Source organism: Neolamprologus multifasciatus, chromosome 4 (genome assembly GCF_963576455.1).
Source record: "Neolamprologus multifasciatus chromosome 4, fNeoMul1.2, whole genome shotgun sequence".
Lineage (NCBI taxonomy): Eukaryota > Metazoa > Chordata > Actinopteri > Cichliformes > Cichlidae > Neolamprologus > Neolamprologus multifasciatus.
The window spans coordinates 27,075,249-27,090,809 of NC_140442.1; the positions used below are offsets into that span (position 1 = coordinate 27,075,249).

A 15,561-nucleotide genomic window follows, 5' to 3' on the forward strand; every position below is an offset into this window, starting at 1 on the left:
TCAAATAGTTTGAAAAACAGAATCAAAGGGAATTCCTGTGTCATCCTCAGTGGCCTACATATCTATAGTCCCAAAGGAGAAAGAAAGTGGGAAAAGGAAAGAAGATTTCCATGGCGCAGGAAGGCACCGCGTTTTAGTTGTGAAACCCAATATCCGTGACTCAATCCGAAACATGCAGAGTCGATGCGCGTCTTCCATCCGAGAAAAACAGCCGTCCTCCACAAGCACTGGCGTGCTTTTGCAAGTCAGTGCATAGGTGTAATCCGTTCTGCTTATTTCTCCACATGCACGTCTCTCCCACACATGGAAAAAAAAAGAAAGACAAAAAAGTAGCTGATTAGCTGTTTGGTTAATGTGTAATGAGGTTGGTTAGCAGATCCTTCAGTCCACACAAAGGCTGGTTTAAAGGAAAAGTTGCAGATGGACACATTTCAGGCTCCCACCTTCCACCTACACCGAGCTCATCCTCTCATTTCTGCTGCCCACAGCGAATGCTATCTGTTTTAAAGTCGGGCTGTTTACACACACACACACTGCTGGGTGCGAGAGAACTCATAAATCTTACGTAGCCATAAACGACAGGAGTAGCGTCCTGAATAATAAAAATAGAGGGAGCGGGAGAGAGTTACAGAAGAGAATGTGTGTGTGTGTGTGTGTGTGTGTGTGTGTGTGTGTGTGTGTGTGTGTGTGTGTGTGTGTGTGTTGGGGGGTGGAGGGTAAGGGGACGTAATGACAACATCATAGGACACCCCTCATATTTTCATTTCCATTTAGGTCTCTCTCTTTCACCCCTCTCTTTCTCTCAGGTTTTTTTTTTCACTGTTAGTTATTATTTTTAAGCCCACTTCAGTTTTCTTTCTTTAAGTGTTGTTGCACTGCTGCTTCGTCTTCCACCTCGGTGCTTTCAAGTCAAAACGCAAGACTCTTTTAATGCTTTCTTTAAAAACCTGTTAGTGAAGCTTTAAAATCAAGTTGATCACATACAATCTTTTTTTGCTACAATGTTAGAGCAATGTGCAATTTCTATGTTAGTCGTGTCCCTCTCACTCTGGCCTCTGTTACTTACGTCTTAAGTGACGTTTATGCAGCGAGGCAGCAGCAGAAATATTGAAAAAAATATTCTGAAAAAATCTTGAAAACTATTTATGATGAAGGAAATTTACATTTAAACGAATGCTAATATTTTATCCATACTTTAAAAGAGTCGGATTGATGTAAACAAAAACACATAGCAAAGTTATCCTGCCGAAAGAGAAAACTACAGGAGCCTAGCCCAGGAGCTTAAGCCTTTTCCCCACAAACTTTGCATTTGTCGATGATATGTCCCAAGCAGTATTTTCAGATGAGGTCAGCAATTTTAATAAACCTTTTACTGTGAGCAACTGTCTTGTTTTATATGTTGACCTCAACACGTGTTGGATTTTTTTTTTTGCTTGTTGCCTCCTATAGACTTTAAAGTACACAGATGCTTTCTACAATTTCAAAAATAAATAATTAGAGCTAAATGTAATACCAGGTTAACTCAGTCAACAACACTTTATAGACCATAAAATATCATTTATGATTAATAATGATACACATCGTTAGTGACACTGTTTGGACATTTACTAGTTAACCTGGGCCTTGTTAGAGAATGCCCACGTCGCCTATAGTAGCATATAGACAGCCTTTAAGTAGGATTTTTAAAACATGTAAAAAATACTTCTATACAAACCTCTAAAATATAGGTTTATTGAGGGCATTGCCTCAATACCCTCAAAAAAGTTCAATTTGTTAAAATATAAACTTTTAGGTTATATATAACCAATATAACAGAAAGTGAAAAGCACAAAAAAGTCAAAGACTTTATTAGAGTTAAAGTTATGGTGACACGTGGAAAAAAACAATCTACATGTGTGGTTGTAGAGCCAAAATTACTGCTTGCATGGTTAGATCCAGCTCAATTAGCATAATTCTTGAGTGACGCTGACTTTTTGATGAGGGAATTCTCTCGTCCAGCCGTCAATCTGGTTATTCCGTTCGTTACAGGGCCCGTGAGGGTCTCTGTGATACTGGGGCGTATTTTCACCATCATAACGAGAATATCTAGGCTACTAGCACAACCACAAAGAAGACTGTAGGCTGTAAACTGGTGCTGCTGCTAGCCGTGTGCAAGGCACACACCTATAGCCTGCCTAAGACCGAAGCAAGGAGCACAGACCCGGGGCAGACGGGAATAATACCAGGGGAAAATGAGCCTCGGGGAGACTTAGAGAAGAAGAGCCGTAAGGAAATAAAAAACAAGAATAGAAAACTACCTAAAATAAGATGAAGTGACATTTTGTGGCGGACATACTCCTCTGTGGCTGTGTGAATGACTGGCCGGCCGTGTGAAGGACAGTGGCTAAAAGAGAAAGAAATTTGAGGCCATTGTTATCAGCCAGAAGCGGTGCAGGCAGCGCTGGCGCTGGGGTGGATGGTGGGTGGGGTGGGGGGAATGGGGGGAGGCGGGGGGGTAGCAGGCATGCTCCCCGGTAAGCTCGTTCAGCTCATGCCCTAACTAGCCTGCCTGTAGCCTGCACCGAGCCCGTCTGTTAATTCTGCCCGCACACTGAGCCCCCGCCGATAGTCTTGGATCCCTCCGACTCTCTCATCCGCCAGTCGTTCATGCCACAAGGTGTCCTGTTCGCGCAGCCCGGTCTGCCGCTGCTGGGGCTTCAGGAGGTGTTGTTGAGGTGGTGGTCGCGAGCAGCCGTGCTAGTCTCGAGACAGCACCGGAGGAGTAGCGGGGTTTGCGGAGAGGAGAGAGGAGAGGAGGAGGAGGAAGAAGAAGAAGAGGAGAGCAAAACGGACGACCAAACGAGCGGATTTGTTATTTAATTATCTGTTATTGTTGATTACCAACTGAACGCGTGCGAGGACTAATCTATGATGCGGTGCTGTTGGGTCCGTGCCGGACTGGACTGGGATCACCGGTGCTAAGGCAGGTAAGGAATATCATCGGCGGGCAAGCAGGCCAGCCGGTCATGCGCGAGCTCAAACAACAAGCCAGAAATACATAGTGTGTTTGCTCGCTGTGCAGTTTGTGGACGCGGAGTGGCTGGCTCAGTGATTTATGGCCTGTATGACTTCAATCCCGGTTCAAGAAGAGTTCACAATGCTTTAAACTGCCGTAGCTACCCGCCACAAGCAACCCCCCTTTTTCTTTCGACCGTCCATCTCTGTCCTTTTCTGTTCAGCTTTTTCCGTCCTCATCTCTTCCACTACGCTTTCCACGCCTCTTCCTCACTTAAATTATATTTAGGAGCGATGGCCGGCTGTTTTTCTGTAATGGGTGATGCACTTTTCTCGTTCAATTTTTGTCCCTCCACAGGCTCCTGTTTTATTATCATGTGCGTATATGGGATGCATTGTAATTATTCCTAAAATATTTTTGATGGTGTAATATTAATCACACATGAATATTTAGCGCTTTTAGCGATTTCAGTCTAAAATGAGACCGTGAACATAGCAACAATGGCTCAGATATGGCCAATCCTTTATTGTTTGTCGTTTAGAGTCTGTATAATTGGTCTCTCTCTCTCTCTCTCTCTCTCTCTCTCTCTCTCTGTTAATGGGATAAAGAATACGTGGATTGTCCAAGTTAATGCATTCTCTCTGTCTCACTGTCTACATAGCTCTTCATGGCAGACGCCATTTGTAATTTTATATCCCAGGATAAAACACAGACACTGGACACCAATGCCGACCCGCCTCCTCTCTACCCCCCCAAACCACTTCTCTTCCCTCTCCCCCTCTCTATCTCCCTCTCTGTGTTGTTTTTGTTTGGGTGGCTGTTTCTCTGTCAGTGTAAGTGGATTATTCAGGCAGGCGTCTAGCAAAGTTGGTGATTGTATTAAGCTGTAGCACTACAAGCCAGGGGCAGAGACATTACGTGTCCCGTTTAATGGCGAAACAGCGATATGATTTAATAACATATTCCTCCTACACTGACTGCCATGCCCCCCCCCACTCCCCCCCCCCCGCCTCCATCTTTCTCCCTCTCTCGTTGGGACTATTCCTTAGAGTAAATAATTAGGATTCCAGGTTGTCTACTAGAAAGATAAATGGGTGACATGTGTGACGTGCTGAGAGCCAGAGAAAGGCTGGACTATTTGATTTTGAGAAAAAAAAATGGGAACACATTTTAAAATAGTTGAAAAGTGAATTATATTATTTTAGCACAATTTTACCAATCTATAAAGTTATTGGTGACTGAACTGCGATTTCTTGGTTTTACTGGTAGAAGACAGATATCAATAAAACAAATTTGATGTTTTTTGTTGTTATCACGCTGATAGCATTACTATCTCCAATTCCTTCTTCTAGTATCTTCAGTTATGTTGGCGATATATCATTCAGGCCTGTGCTTTATATATGCCGTGTGCAGAACCATCAGTATATGAAGTAGACTTCGATACACACAATCCTATTTTCGGTTTGTGTGATAGGATTGTGGGGCCTGGTATCTGTCATTCTAATGTATCGTCTTACCTTCGCACGTGCTTTAGCTAATTCTTTTCTTTTTGTTTTCTTTTTTTAAACCTTATTTTTTTCTATACATTTCTCCTAAACAAGATCCACTATAGCAGGAATAATACAAAAATATCTTCGACATTAGAGCGAAATAAAAGAGATGGCTAATAATAGTGAGCCGTTGTTGCAATATGGAGCCGGGAGCCAGGCTAAAATGCTGGTAGGGTTAACTTGGAAAGCCCCAGTAGGCCTAGTTTTAGATGTAGCTAGTGCTAGCGCTGCTCAGCTTGTGTGTAATGGAAGAGCTGCTTCATCTCCTCTTTTCTGCGTGAGACAGTTTATCTCCACAGAAGAAACGAATGCCAGGTGTTCTCTCGTGTCTGTCAAGCCGGCCTTTTACGGCCACAGGCCCACACCAGCGGTGAGCGCAAGATAGAGTGTGTGGAGGCTAACCCTGCTGTTTTTCCTTTTTTTTTTCTCTTCCTCTCTTTTTAACTAAAGGCGCCGTGATTGAGCATTCTGACCGCTTAACCCTCATGGATTGTTGACTAGTGAAATTTCTGCCGGGAGCCTCCTTTCTTTCTTGTCTTGTCTTTTTTTTTTTTTTTTTTTTTTTTGCAGAAAACAATATAAATCGTATATTTTTGAGCGCAATTACATTTTATAATATGTTTCCATTCACTGTTTACCTCACGGTAAATCAATCAATAAATCAGTAAATACATAAAACTATCACAGGGATTACTTGTATACTGAGATCCGAGTTCTTACCTATACTTCACCTTTTAAATACTTTTCGTCATTAGTAGTATTTGTTACTTTTTTCTCCGTTTATGATAGATAGATAGATAGATAGATAGATAGATAGATAGATAGATAGATAGATAGATAGATAGATTCATTTTTTTTTCAGGGGAAAAAAACCCTGAAAAAATCATTTCTGCTTGGATTCCTGTGAGTGAAGACAAGTGAGGTAACAGCAGAGAGAGCACAGTAAATCACAGGCGGAAAGTAGAGGTTGACAGAAATAGACTACCTACACCAGTCACAAAGGAAAATAGATATGGACCGTGTCCACTGCCGCCATTACACATAAAATGTCGTGTTCAGCCCGAATAACAGCACACTTTTGAGGGTAATTTTTTATTAGGAAAACTTCAAAAATAACGAATATCTCTGGAATATATGGAAAAAGAATCAACATATTTTTAAATTGTATGATGATGGATTTTAATTTATTCTGTTTAAAAACAAATCTAAGTAAATTGCGTAAATTTCGTTGCATAAAAACAGAAAATAATTGGTTAAAATCATAAAAAAATAAAAGCCATTAATCTACAACTACAGATTAATGGCTGTTATTGATAATAACAAACTACAGCCGTAATAAAAACTGCAGTTAATTACAATTTAAACAGAAATTGCAACATTAAATAATTGACCCACCCAGCAGTGTGTGTGTGTGTGTGTGTGTGTGTGTGTGTGTGTGCATTTGTACAAGAAAGGCTGTGCACTGAGATCAGAAGAGCATCTGCAGGCTGTGCACTGGCCTCCAAAGGGAGGGGGAGGGGGGCTGTGGAAAGAAAAGCAGTGGTTTCTATTCACGTCATGGTGCCTTTCATTCAAGGAAGATGGATTTATCTTTCTCATTTATTTTTTTCTGTCTCTCCCTAACCTTTTAGGTCAGGTTGCAGGGGACCGTTGGAGAGACACCGTCACGTGACCCCCGGTACCAAATGGTCTTCCGGCAGTGGCTCTCAATAAGGACCGGAGCACAAGAAGACGCCGCCACTTCTCACAGAGATGCAGAAAACAACATACTACGACAACTCAACACTTTTTGGTGGCTACTCATCCTACCCAGTGCAGGGGGCAGCAGTGGGAGCAGGAGCAGCCGCCAACGGCTTCGGGGGCTATGATGCCCCGGTCCCAGCGTCTCACCACCAGCCGGTCTTCCAGTCGGCTACCCATCTGGATGTGGATTCATACCAGCGCTCTGCCTGCTCTTTACAGTCACTGGGCAGTAATGGTGGCCACCAGCAGCAGCAGCTAGCCAAGACCAAGGAATTGAATGGCAGCTGCATGCGGCCCAGTCTGCCACCTGAGCACCACCCTGGCTCCCAAGTGTCCCCTCCACTTCCCCCCAACCCCAGCAACGGTAATACTGGGGCTCAGCAGCCAGGTGGCAGTACTGGGTCCTCCTCACTCTCTAAATCAGGCACCAATAAGTCATCTACTTCTTCCTCCTCTACATCATCTTCCACATCGTCTTCATCCTCTTCACTGCCGCCCAACCCAACCCTGGCCAAGCAGATTTTTCCCTGGATGAAAGAGTGTCGTCAGACGACTAAGCAGAAAAACTGTTCACCCAGCAACAACTCTGGCAATGGTGTGTTCCAATACACCTGTCTCTGTTGGTCTTTCTGTCTTTGCTTTGATTTCCCCCATGGAGCACCACAGTTACAGCACAGCCTACCTCTTTGTATCTCTCATTATTGCTTTCCCTGGCTCCCCCAGTCCTTCCTTTCCTCTTTCATTTTCCTTCCTCATTAGCATCTTTGTTCCTATTATCCCGCATCCCTCTTTCCTCACCTCTCTTATCAACATCCTCTTTCCAGCATCAGATCCCCAGAGAATTTACAAGGTTTCTTAGGCTCTTATGGCAAGCCAGGTTCCCACAGGCACTAGCTGAGACAGGGACATGACACTGGGCTAGTAGCCGGCTGTTCTGTTCTTTCTCTGTACCTGGTGACTGAGTTTATTGTAGTTCTAGTTAATTTTGGTAGTTAATAGTGTAGCTGGTAAGTGGAGTTTACTAAAGCCATTGATCTCTGAGTATTTTCAGTGACCAGTTCACCAACAGGATGGTTACGTAAGCTCCAGCTTTAGTTTGTTTCCATTATTAAAAGACGCTAAAGGTCTAATGTAAAACTGTCTGGCCAATATTGAAAACTAAAAGAAGTGTTCAGTAAAATACACAAAAAGGGAGGAAAACCCATTTAGTTCTATTAGCAGCAGAAAATCCATGTTCTGTGACGTGTCAAAAATGAAATGTTTGCATGCTATAGGGTTACGGTCAACACCAGTGATGAATTAGACTTAGCCCGTAGTTAAAATAAAGACTTGAAGCAGGAAGAAACAGCTGGCGTGGTTCTGTTAAGAGCAACTATACCTTTAAAAGTCAGGAAAGAAATAAGTTGTATTTTGCTTTGTTTTGAATAGCAGACAGGTAAAAACAACATTGTGCAGTTTTACAGTCATATCCTGGAACTACTTCTTGATGAACAACAGTTGGTATTTGCATTGATCTTCTGGAACCTGTCAGGGATGGAGTTGTTAGGCTAGTCAAATTTCAATGACAAAATGTGAAGCAGTCATGAAAAAGCAATCTGTTTGTTCAGGTACATCGGCATAAATTGTAAACATTATGTTTTGAGACTTTGAAACTATATGTAATTATATGAAATATATTTAATTCCTGCAATACATCTTTACACTCTTTCAACAGAGAGAATGTATCACCTTGGCAGCCAAGACATTTTTTAGACCAAATGAATTATTTTTATTACCTAACTCTACAAAATGTGTACATAAATACAGAGAAAGTATTTTCTAATAACTAGATTAAAAATTTGACTGTTTCAAAATTGATAGATAGAATTACAAGAATAACAAAAGGTATATTTATTCATATTTGACTGAACTGGAAAATTTTTCAGACATTCAGAGATGACAAATACCTGGTTTTACCGGGAATTAGTGTCAAATCTTAGGAAAAGAATAATAGTTAAGAGAGTTACATAAACCTTGTTGGCAGGCTATCTTGATATGACTTTCTTATCAAGTAAGACTAAAAACTTCTCTAAAGACATCACTAAGGTAAAAATATAGTCTACCAATACGCTGCCACAAACCTGCAACCAGTAGCTTATACCTCTCTTCATTCTTTCACCTCTTCCTCCCTATCCTGCACTTCTTTCTCCTTTCATCACTCCATGAAAATGATTTGCTTTCCGATTGCTCGCCTTTCTTCCTTCTCCTCATTTTTGTTGCTCATTGAAAAGCCACTTTAAGTAGAAATATATTAACAGGAAGAATTTAAATGTCATGTATGATAACAGATAAATAGATTTTCAAGGAGAGGGTGAGAGAATGATGAACAGACATTTGAAATGGAAGATATTAGCATCTGGATGATAAATTTGAATACCATCAGCATGTCTGATAACGGGAAAAGAACACAGTCATTGAGGCAGACAGATATGTTATTTCATTTGGTGGTTATCATTGAGAAAAAATGAATATGAGTGTGATAATCATATTCAAAAACATTTCAGCTGACCAGACAAAAAACTGAAAAGAGATTAGACTGTTTATCAATGAGAATTTCAAACAATCATTTAGAGAGTGTCACTGCTCCAGCCTAGTTACTGCTCTCATCTTTCCATCTCTGTTTATAGAAATACGATAACAAAGAAAACATAATGAATGACTGGATCTAGGTTTCCTTAAACTGTACTGCATCAGCTGTTACTAATGAGAATGCACTGCTAGCATGCACATACAAACATTTATATCAGAGGCTGCTGTGCCACACGTGCACACAAGGATGAGAGAGGTTATGCTGTTTTGAGCAACTGTATAACATAATCAAAAACTCAAGATAGAAAAAAAGAGAGGTTGAAGCTATCGGATTATCCCGTGTTACTGTTTTAGTTTAACTATCAGGTACTACAGTTTTAAAAGCACAGGAGTTCATTGCCATATGGAAACTTCTGAGCTAAAGAAAATAACTTTAGACTCAAGCAATTTCACTTTCATCACTAGTTGTCTCATAACTTCACTGGATCCACAAATGTACTTCCTGTGAGAGAAAATGATAGGAAACAGGTCTTTATCAAATATGCATGTGTTCAATCCCTTTTCTCTAAACAACTTTCTGTTTCTATTAGAATTCACTGTTATAATGACATAAATGAGATGAGAAGTTTGACTTTTCCTGGCAAGCAAATTGAAGTGAGTGCAGGTCAACCTCAGTTCCTGCTCATGAGTCCTTGTGCTGCAGCTGGTGTTGCTGTGGGGGGTTTGTCTTTCCAGCCAAGATGCAATTTAGCTTCTCTCGGCCAGCACTGGGGCCTCCACAGCTTAATAACTGCCACTGTTATGAAGTGTTGACAACTAATATCAAGGGATTCAGTCGGCCTGCTAGACCCCCCTCTGCTTTATTAAGAACCTGAATGCTTTTAATTTCCTTCAGCATGCAGCCTGATTATGTTATATTCTCTCTACCTTTCTCGATCTTTCAGCTTTTACCTTCTTAAGATGCCAACATTCTTTTTTAAATATCCTTGGTTTCTTGCCTTTCTTCCACTGTCAACCAGGTATTTTTCTGTGGGTGGCTATGCCCTCATGTTTTCTCACCTTCATTTTTTGTTCTCTTGTCAGCATCAGGAGGAGCTGAGAGTGGCAGCAGCGGGGAGAAGAGTCCAACCAGTGGCTCGTCAGCATCATCTAAGAGGGCTCGAACAGCATATACCAGTGCCCAGCTTGTTGAGCTGGAGAAGGAGTTCCATTTCAACCGGTACCTGTGCCGGCCACGACGTGTGGAAATGGCCAACCTGCTCAACCTGTCAGAACGCCAGATCAAGATTTGGTTCCAGAACCGACGCATGAAGTACAAGAAGGACCAGAAGAACAAGGGCCTGAGTTCCAGCTCTGGAGGGCCCTCACCAACAGGCTCTCCTCCTCTGCCCTTGCAGTCTTCTGCCAGCTTTCTCAATTCAATGCACCCAATGGGAGGGGGAGGTGGAGGAGGCAGCACAGGCTATGACGCGCCATCTCCACCATCCTTTGGCAAGCCCCACCAGGGAGTGTCTTACTCCATGTCCACTGCCTATTCAAATGTCCCCATGAAGGGCTGCCCCCCCCAGCAGAAGTATGGCACCCCAGAACAAGACTATGGTGATCCCCATCCCCACCACAGCCTAGTGCAGGCTAATAGTGCTGGCTATGGGACACCCACCAATATACAGGCCAGTCCAGTCTATGTGGGGGGTGCTAATTATGTGGAACCCATGCCTGGCTCAGGGCCTTCCATGTATGGGCTTAACCACCTCGGCCCCACCCCACCCCACCACCAAACCATGGACTACAATGGCGCAGGGCCCATGTCGGCTGCCAACCAGCACCATGTGGGTGGAGGGGGTCCCCCGGGTCCCTGTGACCCACCTACACACCCGACATACACCGAACTGTCGGCACACCACACCTCGACTCAGGGCAGAATCCAGGAAGCACCCAAGCTCACTCACCTGTAGCAGGTTTGGAACAAAATGACAACATACAAAAAAGTGAAGACCACATCGAACAAATCATGGCTCACAAACAGACTTACACATAGGGAGACTAGTGCTGCAGCAGGATAGCATGAGAGGCAAAAGAAGACTCACAGGGGCCGTCCAGTGGTTTGTCCTGAGCTCTGAAGTCACAAAGGGGAACAGCCAGTGTTGGGTAGTGTTCTGCCACCGCCCTGTTTTCACTGCCTTCATAAAGAGCTCTACTAAATCTGATTAAGACGAGACCTTTCAGTGCTACCTTGAAACAGCAGCTAATTTAATTTTAAAAAGACAGCAGTATCGAGTATCACAGATGAACCCAAACCTTTCATATTGTCAAATAACTTGATGAAAGGCATATCTGCATATCCAGTGCTGGAAACAACAGCAGTGTATTATAATGCAAACTCTTTTTTAAAATAGATTTTTCAAACTTATTAAACTAACTAGTATCATTTCTATTGCTCTAACTTTATGTGCCACATACAGGAAATTAAGTAACACAAATTTTAAACCATATTGAATCATATTTGAACTTGGATTAAACAGTTAACTTTTACTTTAGTGGTATAGTCATTTTAAAAATGAACCCATCTACACAGTATTCCACAGCCCCAGGGAAATGAGGTGTATTGTAGGGAGAGGTCAGGCGTACATTCAGTCCCCATGCTGCTCTTTGCTGCTGCAGACAATGCATATCAAGGAGCTTGTCTTATGGCACTGGTGCAGAGATACATTGGCAGCTGTTTGACAGTATGTATGACAGGATCCACGTTGAGCACCGTTGTATAGTCATTTGTCAGATTGAGACTCAAATGAAAACCACCATGTTCACACAGAAAAAATCAGGAAGATTTGTTCAAAACAGCATAAAAAAACCCTAAAAATTTTGAATTTAAGACACTTAGCAATAAGTACAACATTATTAAAACTAATATATTTTATAATTTAATATAATGCTTTCCCAGACTTTCCTATACAGGTCTCCTGATACTGTAAAAAAACTGAGAACTTAGTTATGTTTCTATTTTTAGCCTTTCAAGTAGAAAGTGGGGTGAGGAGTGATTGTGTGTGTGTGTTGGGCATGTGAGCACAGCAAATTCTGGAGTAGTTTTGCTACTGTGTACTAAAAGGACTCTTTTGGAGGTAGCATTTAGTCTAAAATTGTACTTTGATACTTAATAGGACACATATATGAACGCAGCTCTCCCACTTCTAAATGAAATGGTTGAAATCTTAATGGCCAGTTAACAAGGTGGTTAGATTTATGGGGCTGAGTTCTCTTCCCCTCCAGACAACAGATGTTGTTGTCAGCCAAGTTGAGCTATGTGGAGGACTCTGTCTCTATACCAGCTTGCGAGAGAGAGAAAAGAAGGAGACAGAGTGAAAAGGAGAGCAGAAATATATAGCTGGAGCTGGCAGAACACATCTTCTCCTGCAAAAACCACTCGACGGTCACTGTCCCTTTCTGGCTCCTGCTGTATAACCATCTCAGACCCAGTCTTTACTAACCCACTGTCTCTTGTCTATGGCAGCAGCACATGGGTTCAGAAGGAGGCAAAACCTCCCACAGTTCCCCACAGACTACCCCCCCCCCCCCGACCACCACCACCTCCACTCCCTTTTCCAACCACATACACACACATCCATCACCACATGGACAGCCTACCTATCGCTCGAACAGGGTTTAAGAAGCTATGAGCTCAAATGCTAAAGTACTCATCGACACACATCTGTGCTAAGCTACTTTAGCTAATCACACCTTCATGCACACACAGCAGTGCTAAGCTAGCAATGTTTCATCAACACACCTCCATAGCCAGGGTACGCCAGCTGTTGACACCTTCAAACAAACACACGAGAGGACATGGAAGAAACATTTAAAATTCCTTATTTTAGCACATTATTGACACAGGGTAAAAGCGAAAGAGCAGAGAATATTATTTATTTATGTTGAGGTATATCATTGCTGTCTCTCTCTTTCTCGCTCTCTCTTTCTCTCTCTTTATCACTTTGGAAGAGTTAACTTACAATAGCGGACACCGATGCATAAAAGTCCACACTTTCTCCTGTGTTGTTTTGTTCTCACATATCTTGACTTTTAACATGGATACAGGGTATATATTTGAACAAGAAATGCATGCCCCAGAAGTCAGAGCTGCTGTGTAAAACACATTTTTAAAACTACTGGGTTTATTTGCTTGAACCATCAGTGAGTGCATACAGTGCACACAGAGCCTTTGCAGTGTGGAACAAACACAAGCAGTGTGCGCTTGACTCTCTCTAAACTTGCTGATGTTTAGGAAGTGAATCCCTGGTTTTGTTTTTAAAAGTGCATGATTTACACAAAAGCTTGCCACATCTGGGCATCATTGTTGCACTTAGAGTTTACATTTTGATGGTTAAAGGTAAAAAAAAAATAAAAAATAATAATAATAATAATGAAATCTTATTTTGAAGACGAAAGGCCCTCCAATCAAAGCGTCTTTTGCCAATGTGTGTTCAAGTGAACATTCATATAAAATATTTATTTGTTATAGCCAGTTTAAAAAAAGACTTTCTGTTTTGTATGACTATTATTTATCCTTCATGTATTTATATCGAGAAAAAATACTGTACTTTTTTAGTATTTACCTGTTATGAAAGAAAAAAAAAACATTGTTTCTTCTTGTCCATTGTACTAAAGTTACATTTTTTAGTTCTTGTATTTTAGAAGAAAATTAGTAGTTTTTATGTTCCTATATTGACCCTTGTACATAAATGTCCTGGCTTGTACAGGGGAAAAGGCAAGTGTGGGGATTGTTGAACCACCCATGCATAGTGGGAAAATATAGACTAACTATTAGATGGAAAAAAGAACAAGTCTTTTTGGAGAAAAAACAAGTTCTTCTTTTGTCCTTTGTAGCTCCTTTTTCTTTCACTGTTGAGAGAGTTGAATGTTGAACAATTCTTTAATAAAATGTTATGTTATTCAGAGCTAGCCTCAGTGTTTTAAGAATCACAGGAGTGTAAAGCTTGATTCATGCTGTTTTGGTAAAAAAAAAAAAAGACTGAAAAGTCAGCATCAGATAATGTTAAAACAAGCAGAATACTACTATCACAGTGAAGGTATCAGCAGAGAATCCTGCTCCTCTTATTTTTATTATTATGGTAAAACGAATGCTGGATTTCCTTGGGTTAATAAGAAATATCAAATTTACAAATAGGAGATTTGTTGCTAAGCTAAAGTTACAATTGCTATGATTATATAAATATGTAGAATGTTGATTATCACAGCATATTCAGTATGATTGAAAATTCTTCAACCTACTAAAACCTTTAAAGCCACCACACAAATAAGCAGTTAAAACACAAATCTTATAGATACAGACTGACAGACTACAGATGTACAGACAGACTGACATGTGTGAAAGACATGCTTGTTATTTTACTTAAATAATGCAAACACAGTGCCTCAAAAATGTCAACACAAAAGAGGAATGGATTTTACTGGCTTTTTTCTAGATGTGCAGTATTTAGGAAAGGTGTCAAATAAAAGTAATTTGTTGCATTAGTTATAATCTCAATCAGTAAGAATAAGAAGTTAAACATTAACCATCCCATCAGTCTTTCACTTGCATTCTGTAAGATTCTGTACTAAAAAGTACCAATTTTCAAGTGAAATAAATATGCATAAAAATACTCTTAAAGATGAAAGTAAAAACTTGAACTCAGAAACTCATAATAGGACTTGGTACTTGTTTCAAAAGCCTCTAGAGTGCATAATAGTGTCAAAAGGTTAAATCAGATTAAAAATTTGACTGTCAAATTTGATAGATAGTTAGTATAGTATAGAATATATATATATAATGTAGATATAATATAGAAACAAATGCTGCTCATAAACCACAGATTAGGTGTGGCCGTGACAAGTTCAAACAGCTTGTCTCTGATTCAGAGATGACCTGACTCTGGTGCCAGTAGTGAATACTGGGTCGGTGTCTGAGGATAAAGCATCACTGTCAGAAAACTTATAGAATTGTCCAAAAAAGAAAAGACCTTTAGCTTTCAGAAAACCTTCTCGCTGCTTCTCTTTGCTGTACAAACTAGAGAGAAGAAGGGCTTTATTATCTGATACCACTGTAAGAATAGGAAATGTATGAATCACCACCTATTACTCTGCTATTTAGTTGTTGTCTGGTATTAATTGCTGGGATAGCAGCAGCAGCCATCCTTTTTGCTAATATCAGGTGGTCTTAAGGTTGGGATTAATATTAAAGTACAAAAACTTTTCCTACAAAACCTGAAAAATAAGCACCAGATACTGTACTAATGTGTTTTGAGTTTTTGTTTTCTTCTGGCAGCTGTTTTTTTCTGCGGGCTCAAAAAGTTGAATAAAAGAATGAGCACCAGTCCTTTCAGTCAGATGCATTTTGGTGTCATGATCAGTTAGCTGTCCTCTGGCAGTTTGGCTTCTGACACGTGTTCAGCAGTGATTATTGTCACTAGTGGTGAAGAAAACATTCAGTTTTGGTGTGCTGAATCCAGTCATTACTGCAATGATGAAGATCACTTTATAGCAGGCAGGCAGTTGAGTGAAAAGTATTCAGTAGCCACTTGTACAGACCAAACAATTTGAGTTATTTTGCTTCACTGCAGCTCTCCTTAGGTATCAGTGTTTATCCAAATTAAGTAACAATTTGGCTTGACGCAGTACCAATACTAAGAATTTTCCATTCCTTTTATGTATGTA

The 15,561-nt window shown here is 40.9% G+C and overlaps 1 protein-coding gene and 1 long non-coding RNA gene across 10 annotated transcripts in view; both read left to right on the forward strand.

The window, feature by feature from the left end:
• The window catches only part of hoxb3a (homeobox B3a), a 78,118-nt gene extending 65,126 nt beyond the window's left edge, over positions 1–12,992 (forward strand). For 7 of the 9 annotated variants that reach the window (XM_085156616.1, XM_085156615.1, XM_085156612.1 and 4 more), the window contains 2 exons: positions 6,177–6,883; positions 9,940–12,992. In XM_085156616.1, coding sequence (XP_085012742.1) covers positions 6,298–6,883; positions 9,940–10,811 — 1,458 coding nt within the window. In that variant the 5' untranslated portion in view covers positions 6,177–6,297 and the 3' untranslated portion in view covers positions 10,812–12,992. Of the gene's footprint in view, positions 1–2,483; positions 2,967–6,176; positions 6,884–9,939 lie in introns of those variants that run through there. The other 2 variants (XR_014873676.1, XM_085156619.1) reach the window with 2 other exon arrangements.
• The window catches only part of LOC146520668 (uncharacterized), a 489,613-nt gene that overhangs the window by 302,554 nt on the left and 171,498 nt on the right, over positions 1–15,561 (forward strand). The window lies entirely within an intron of this gene.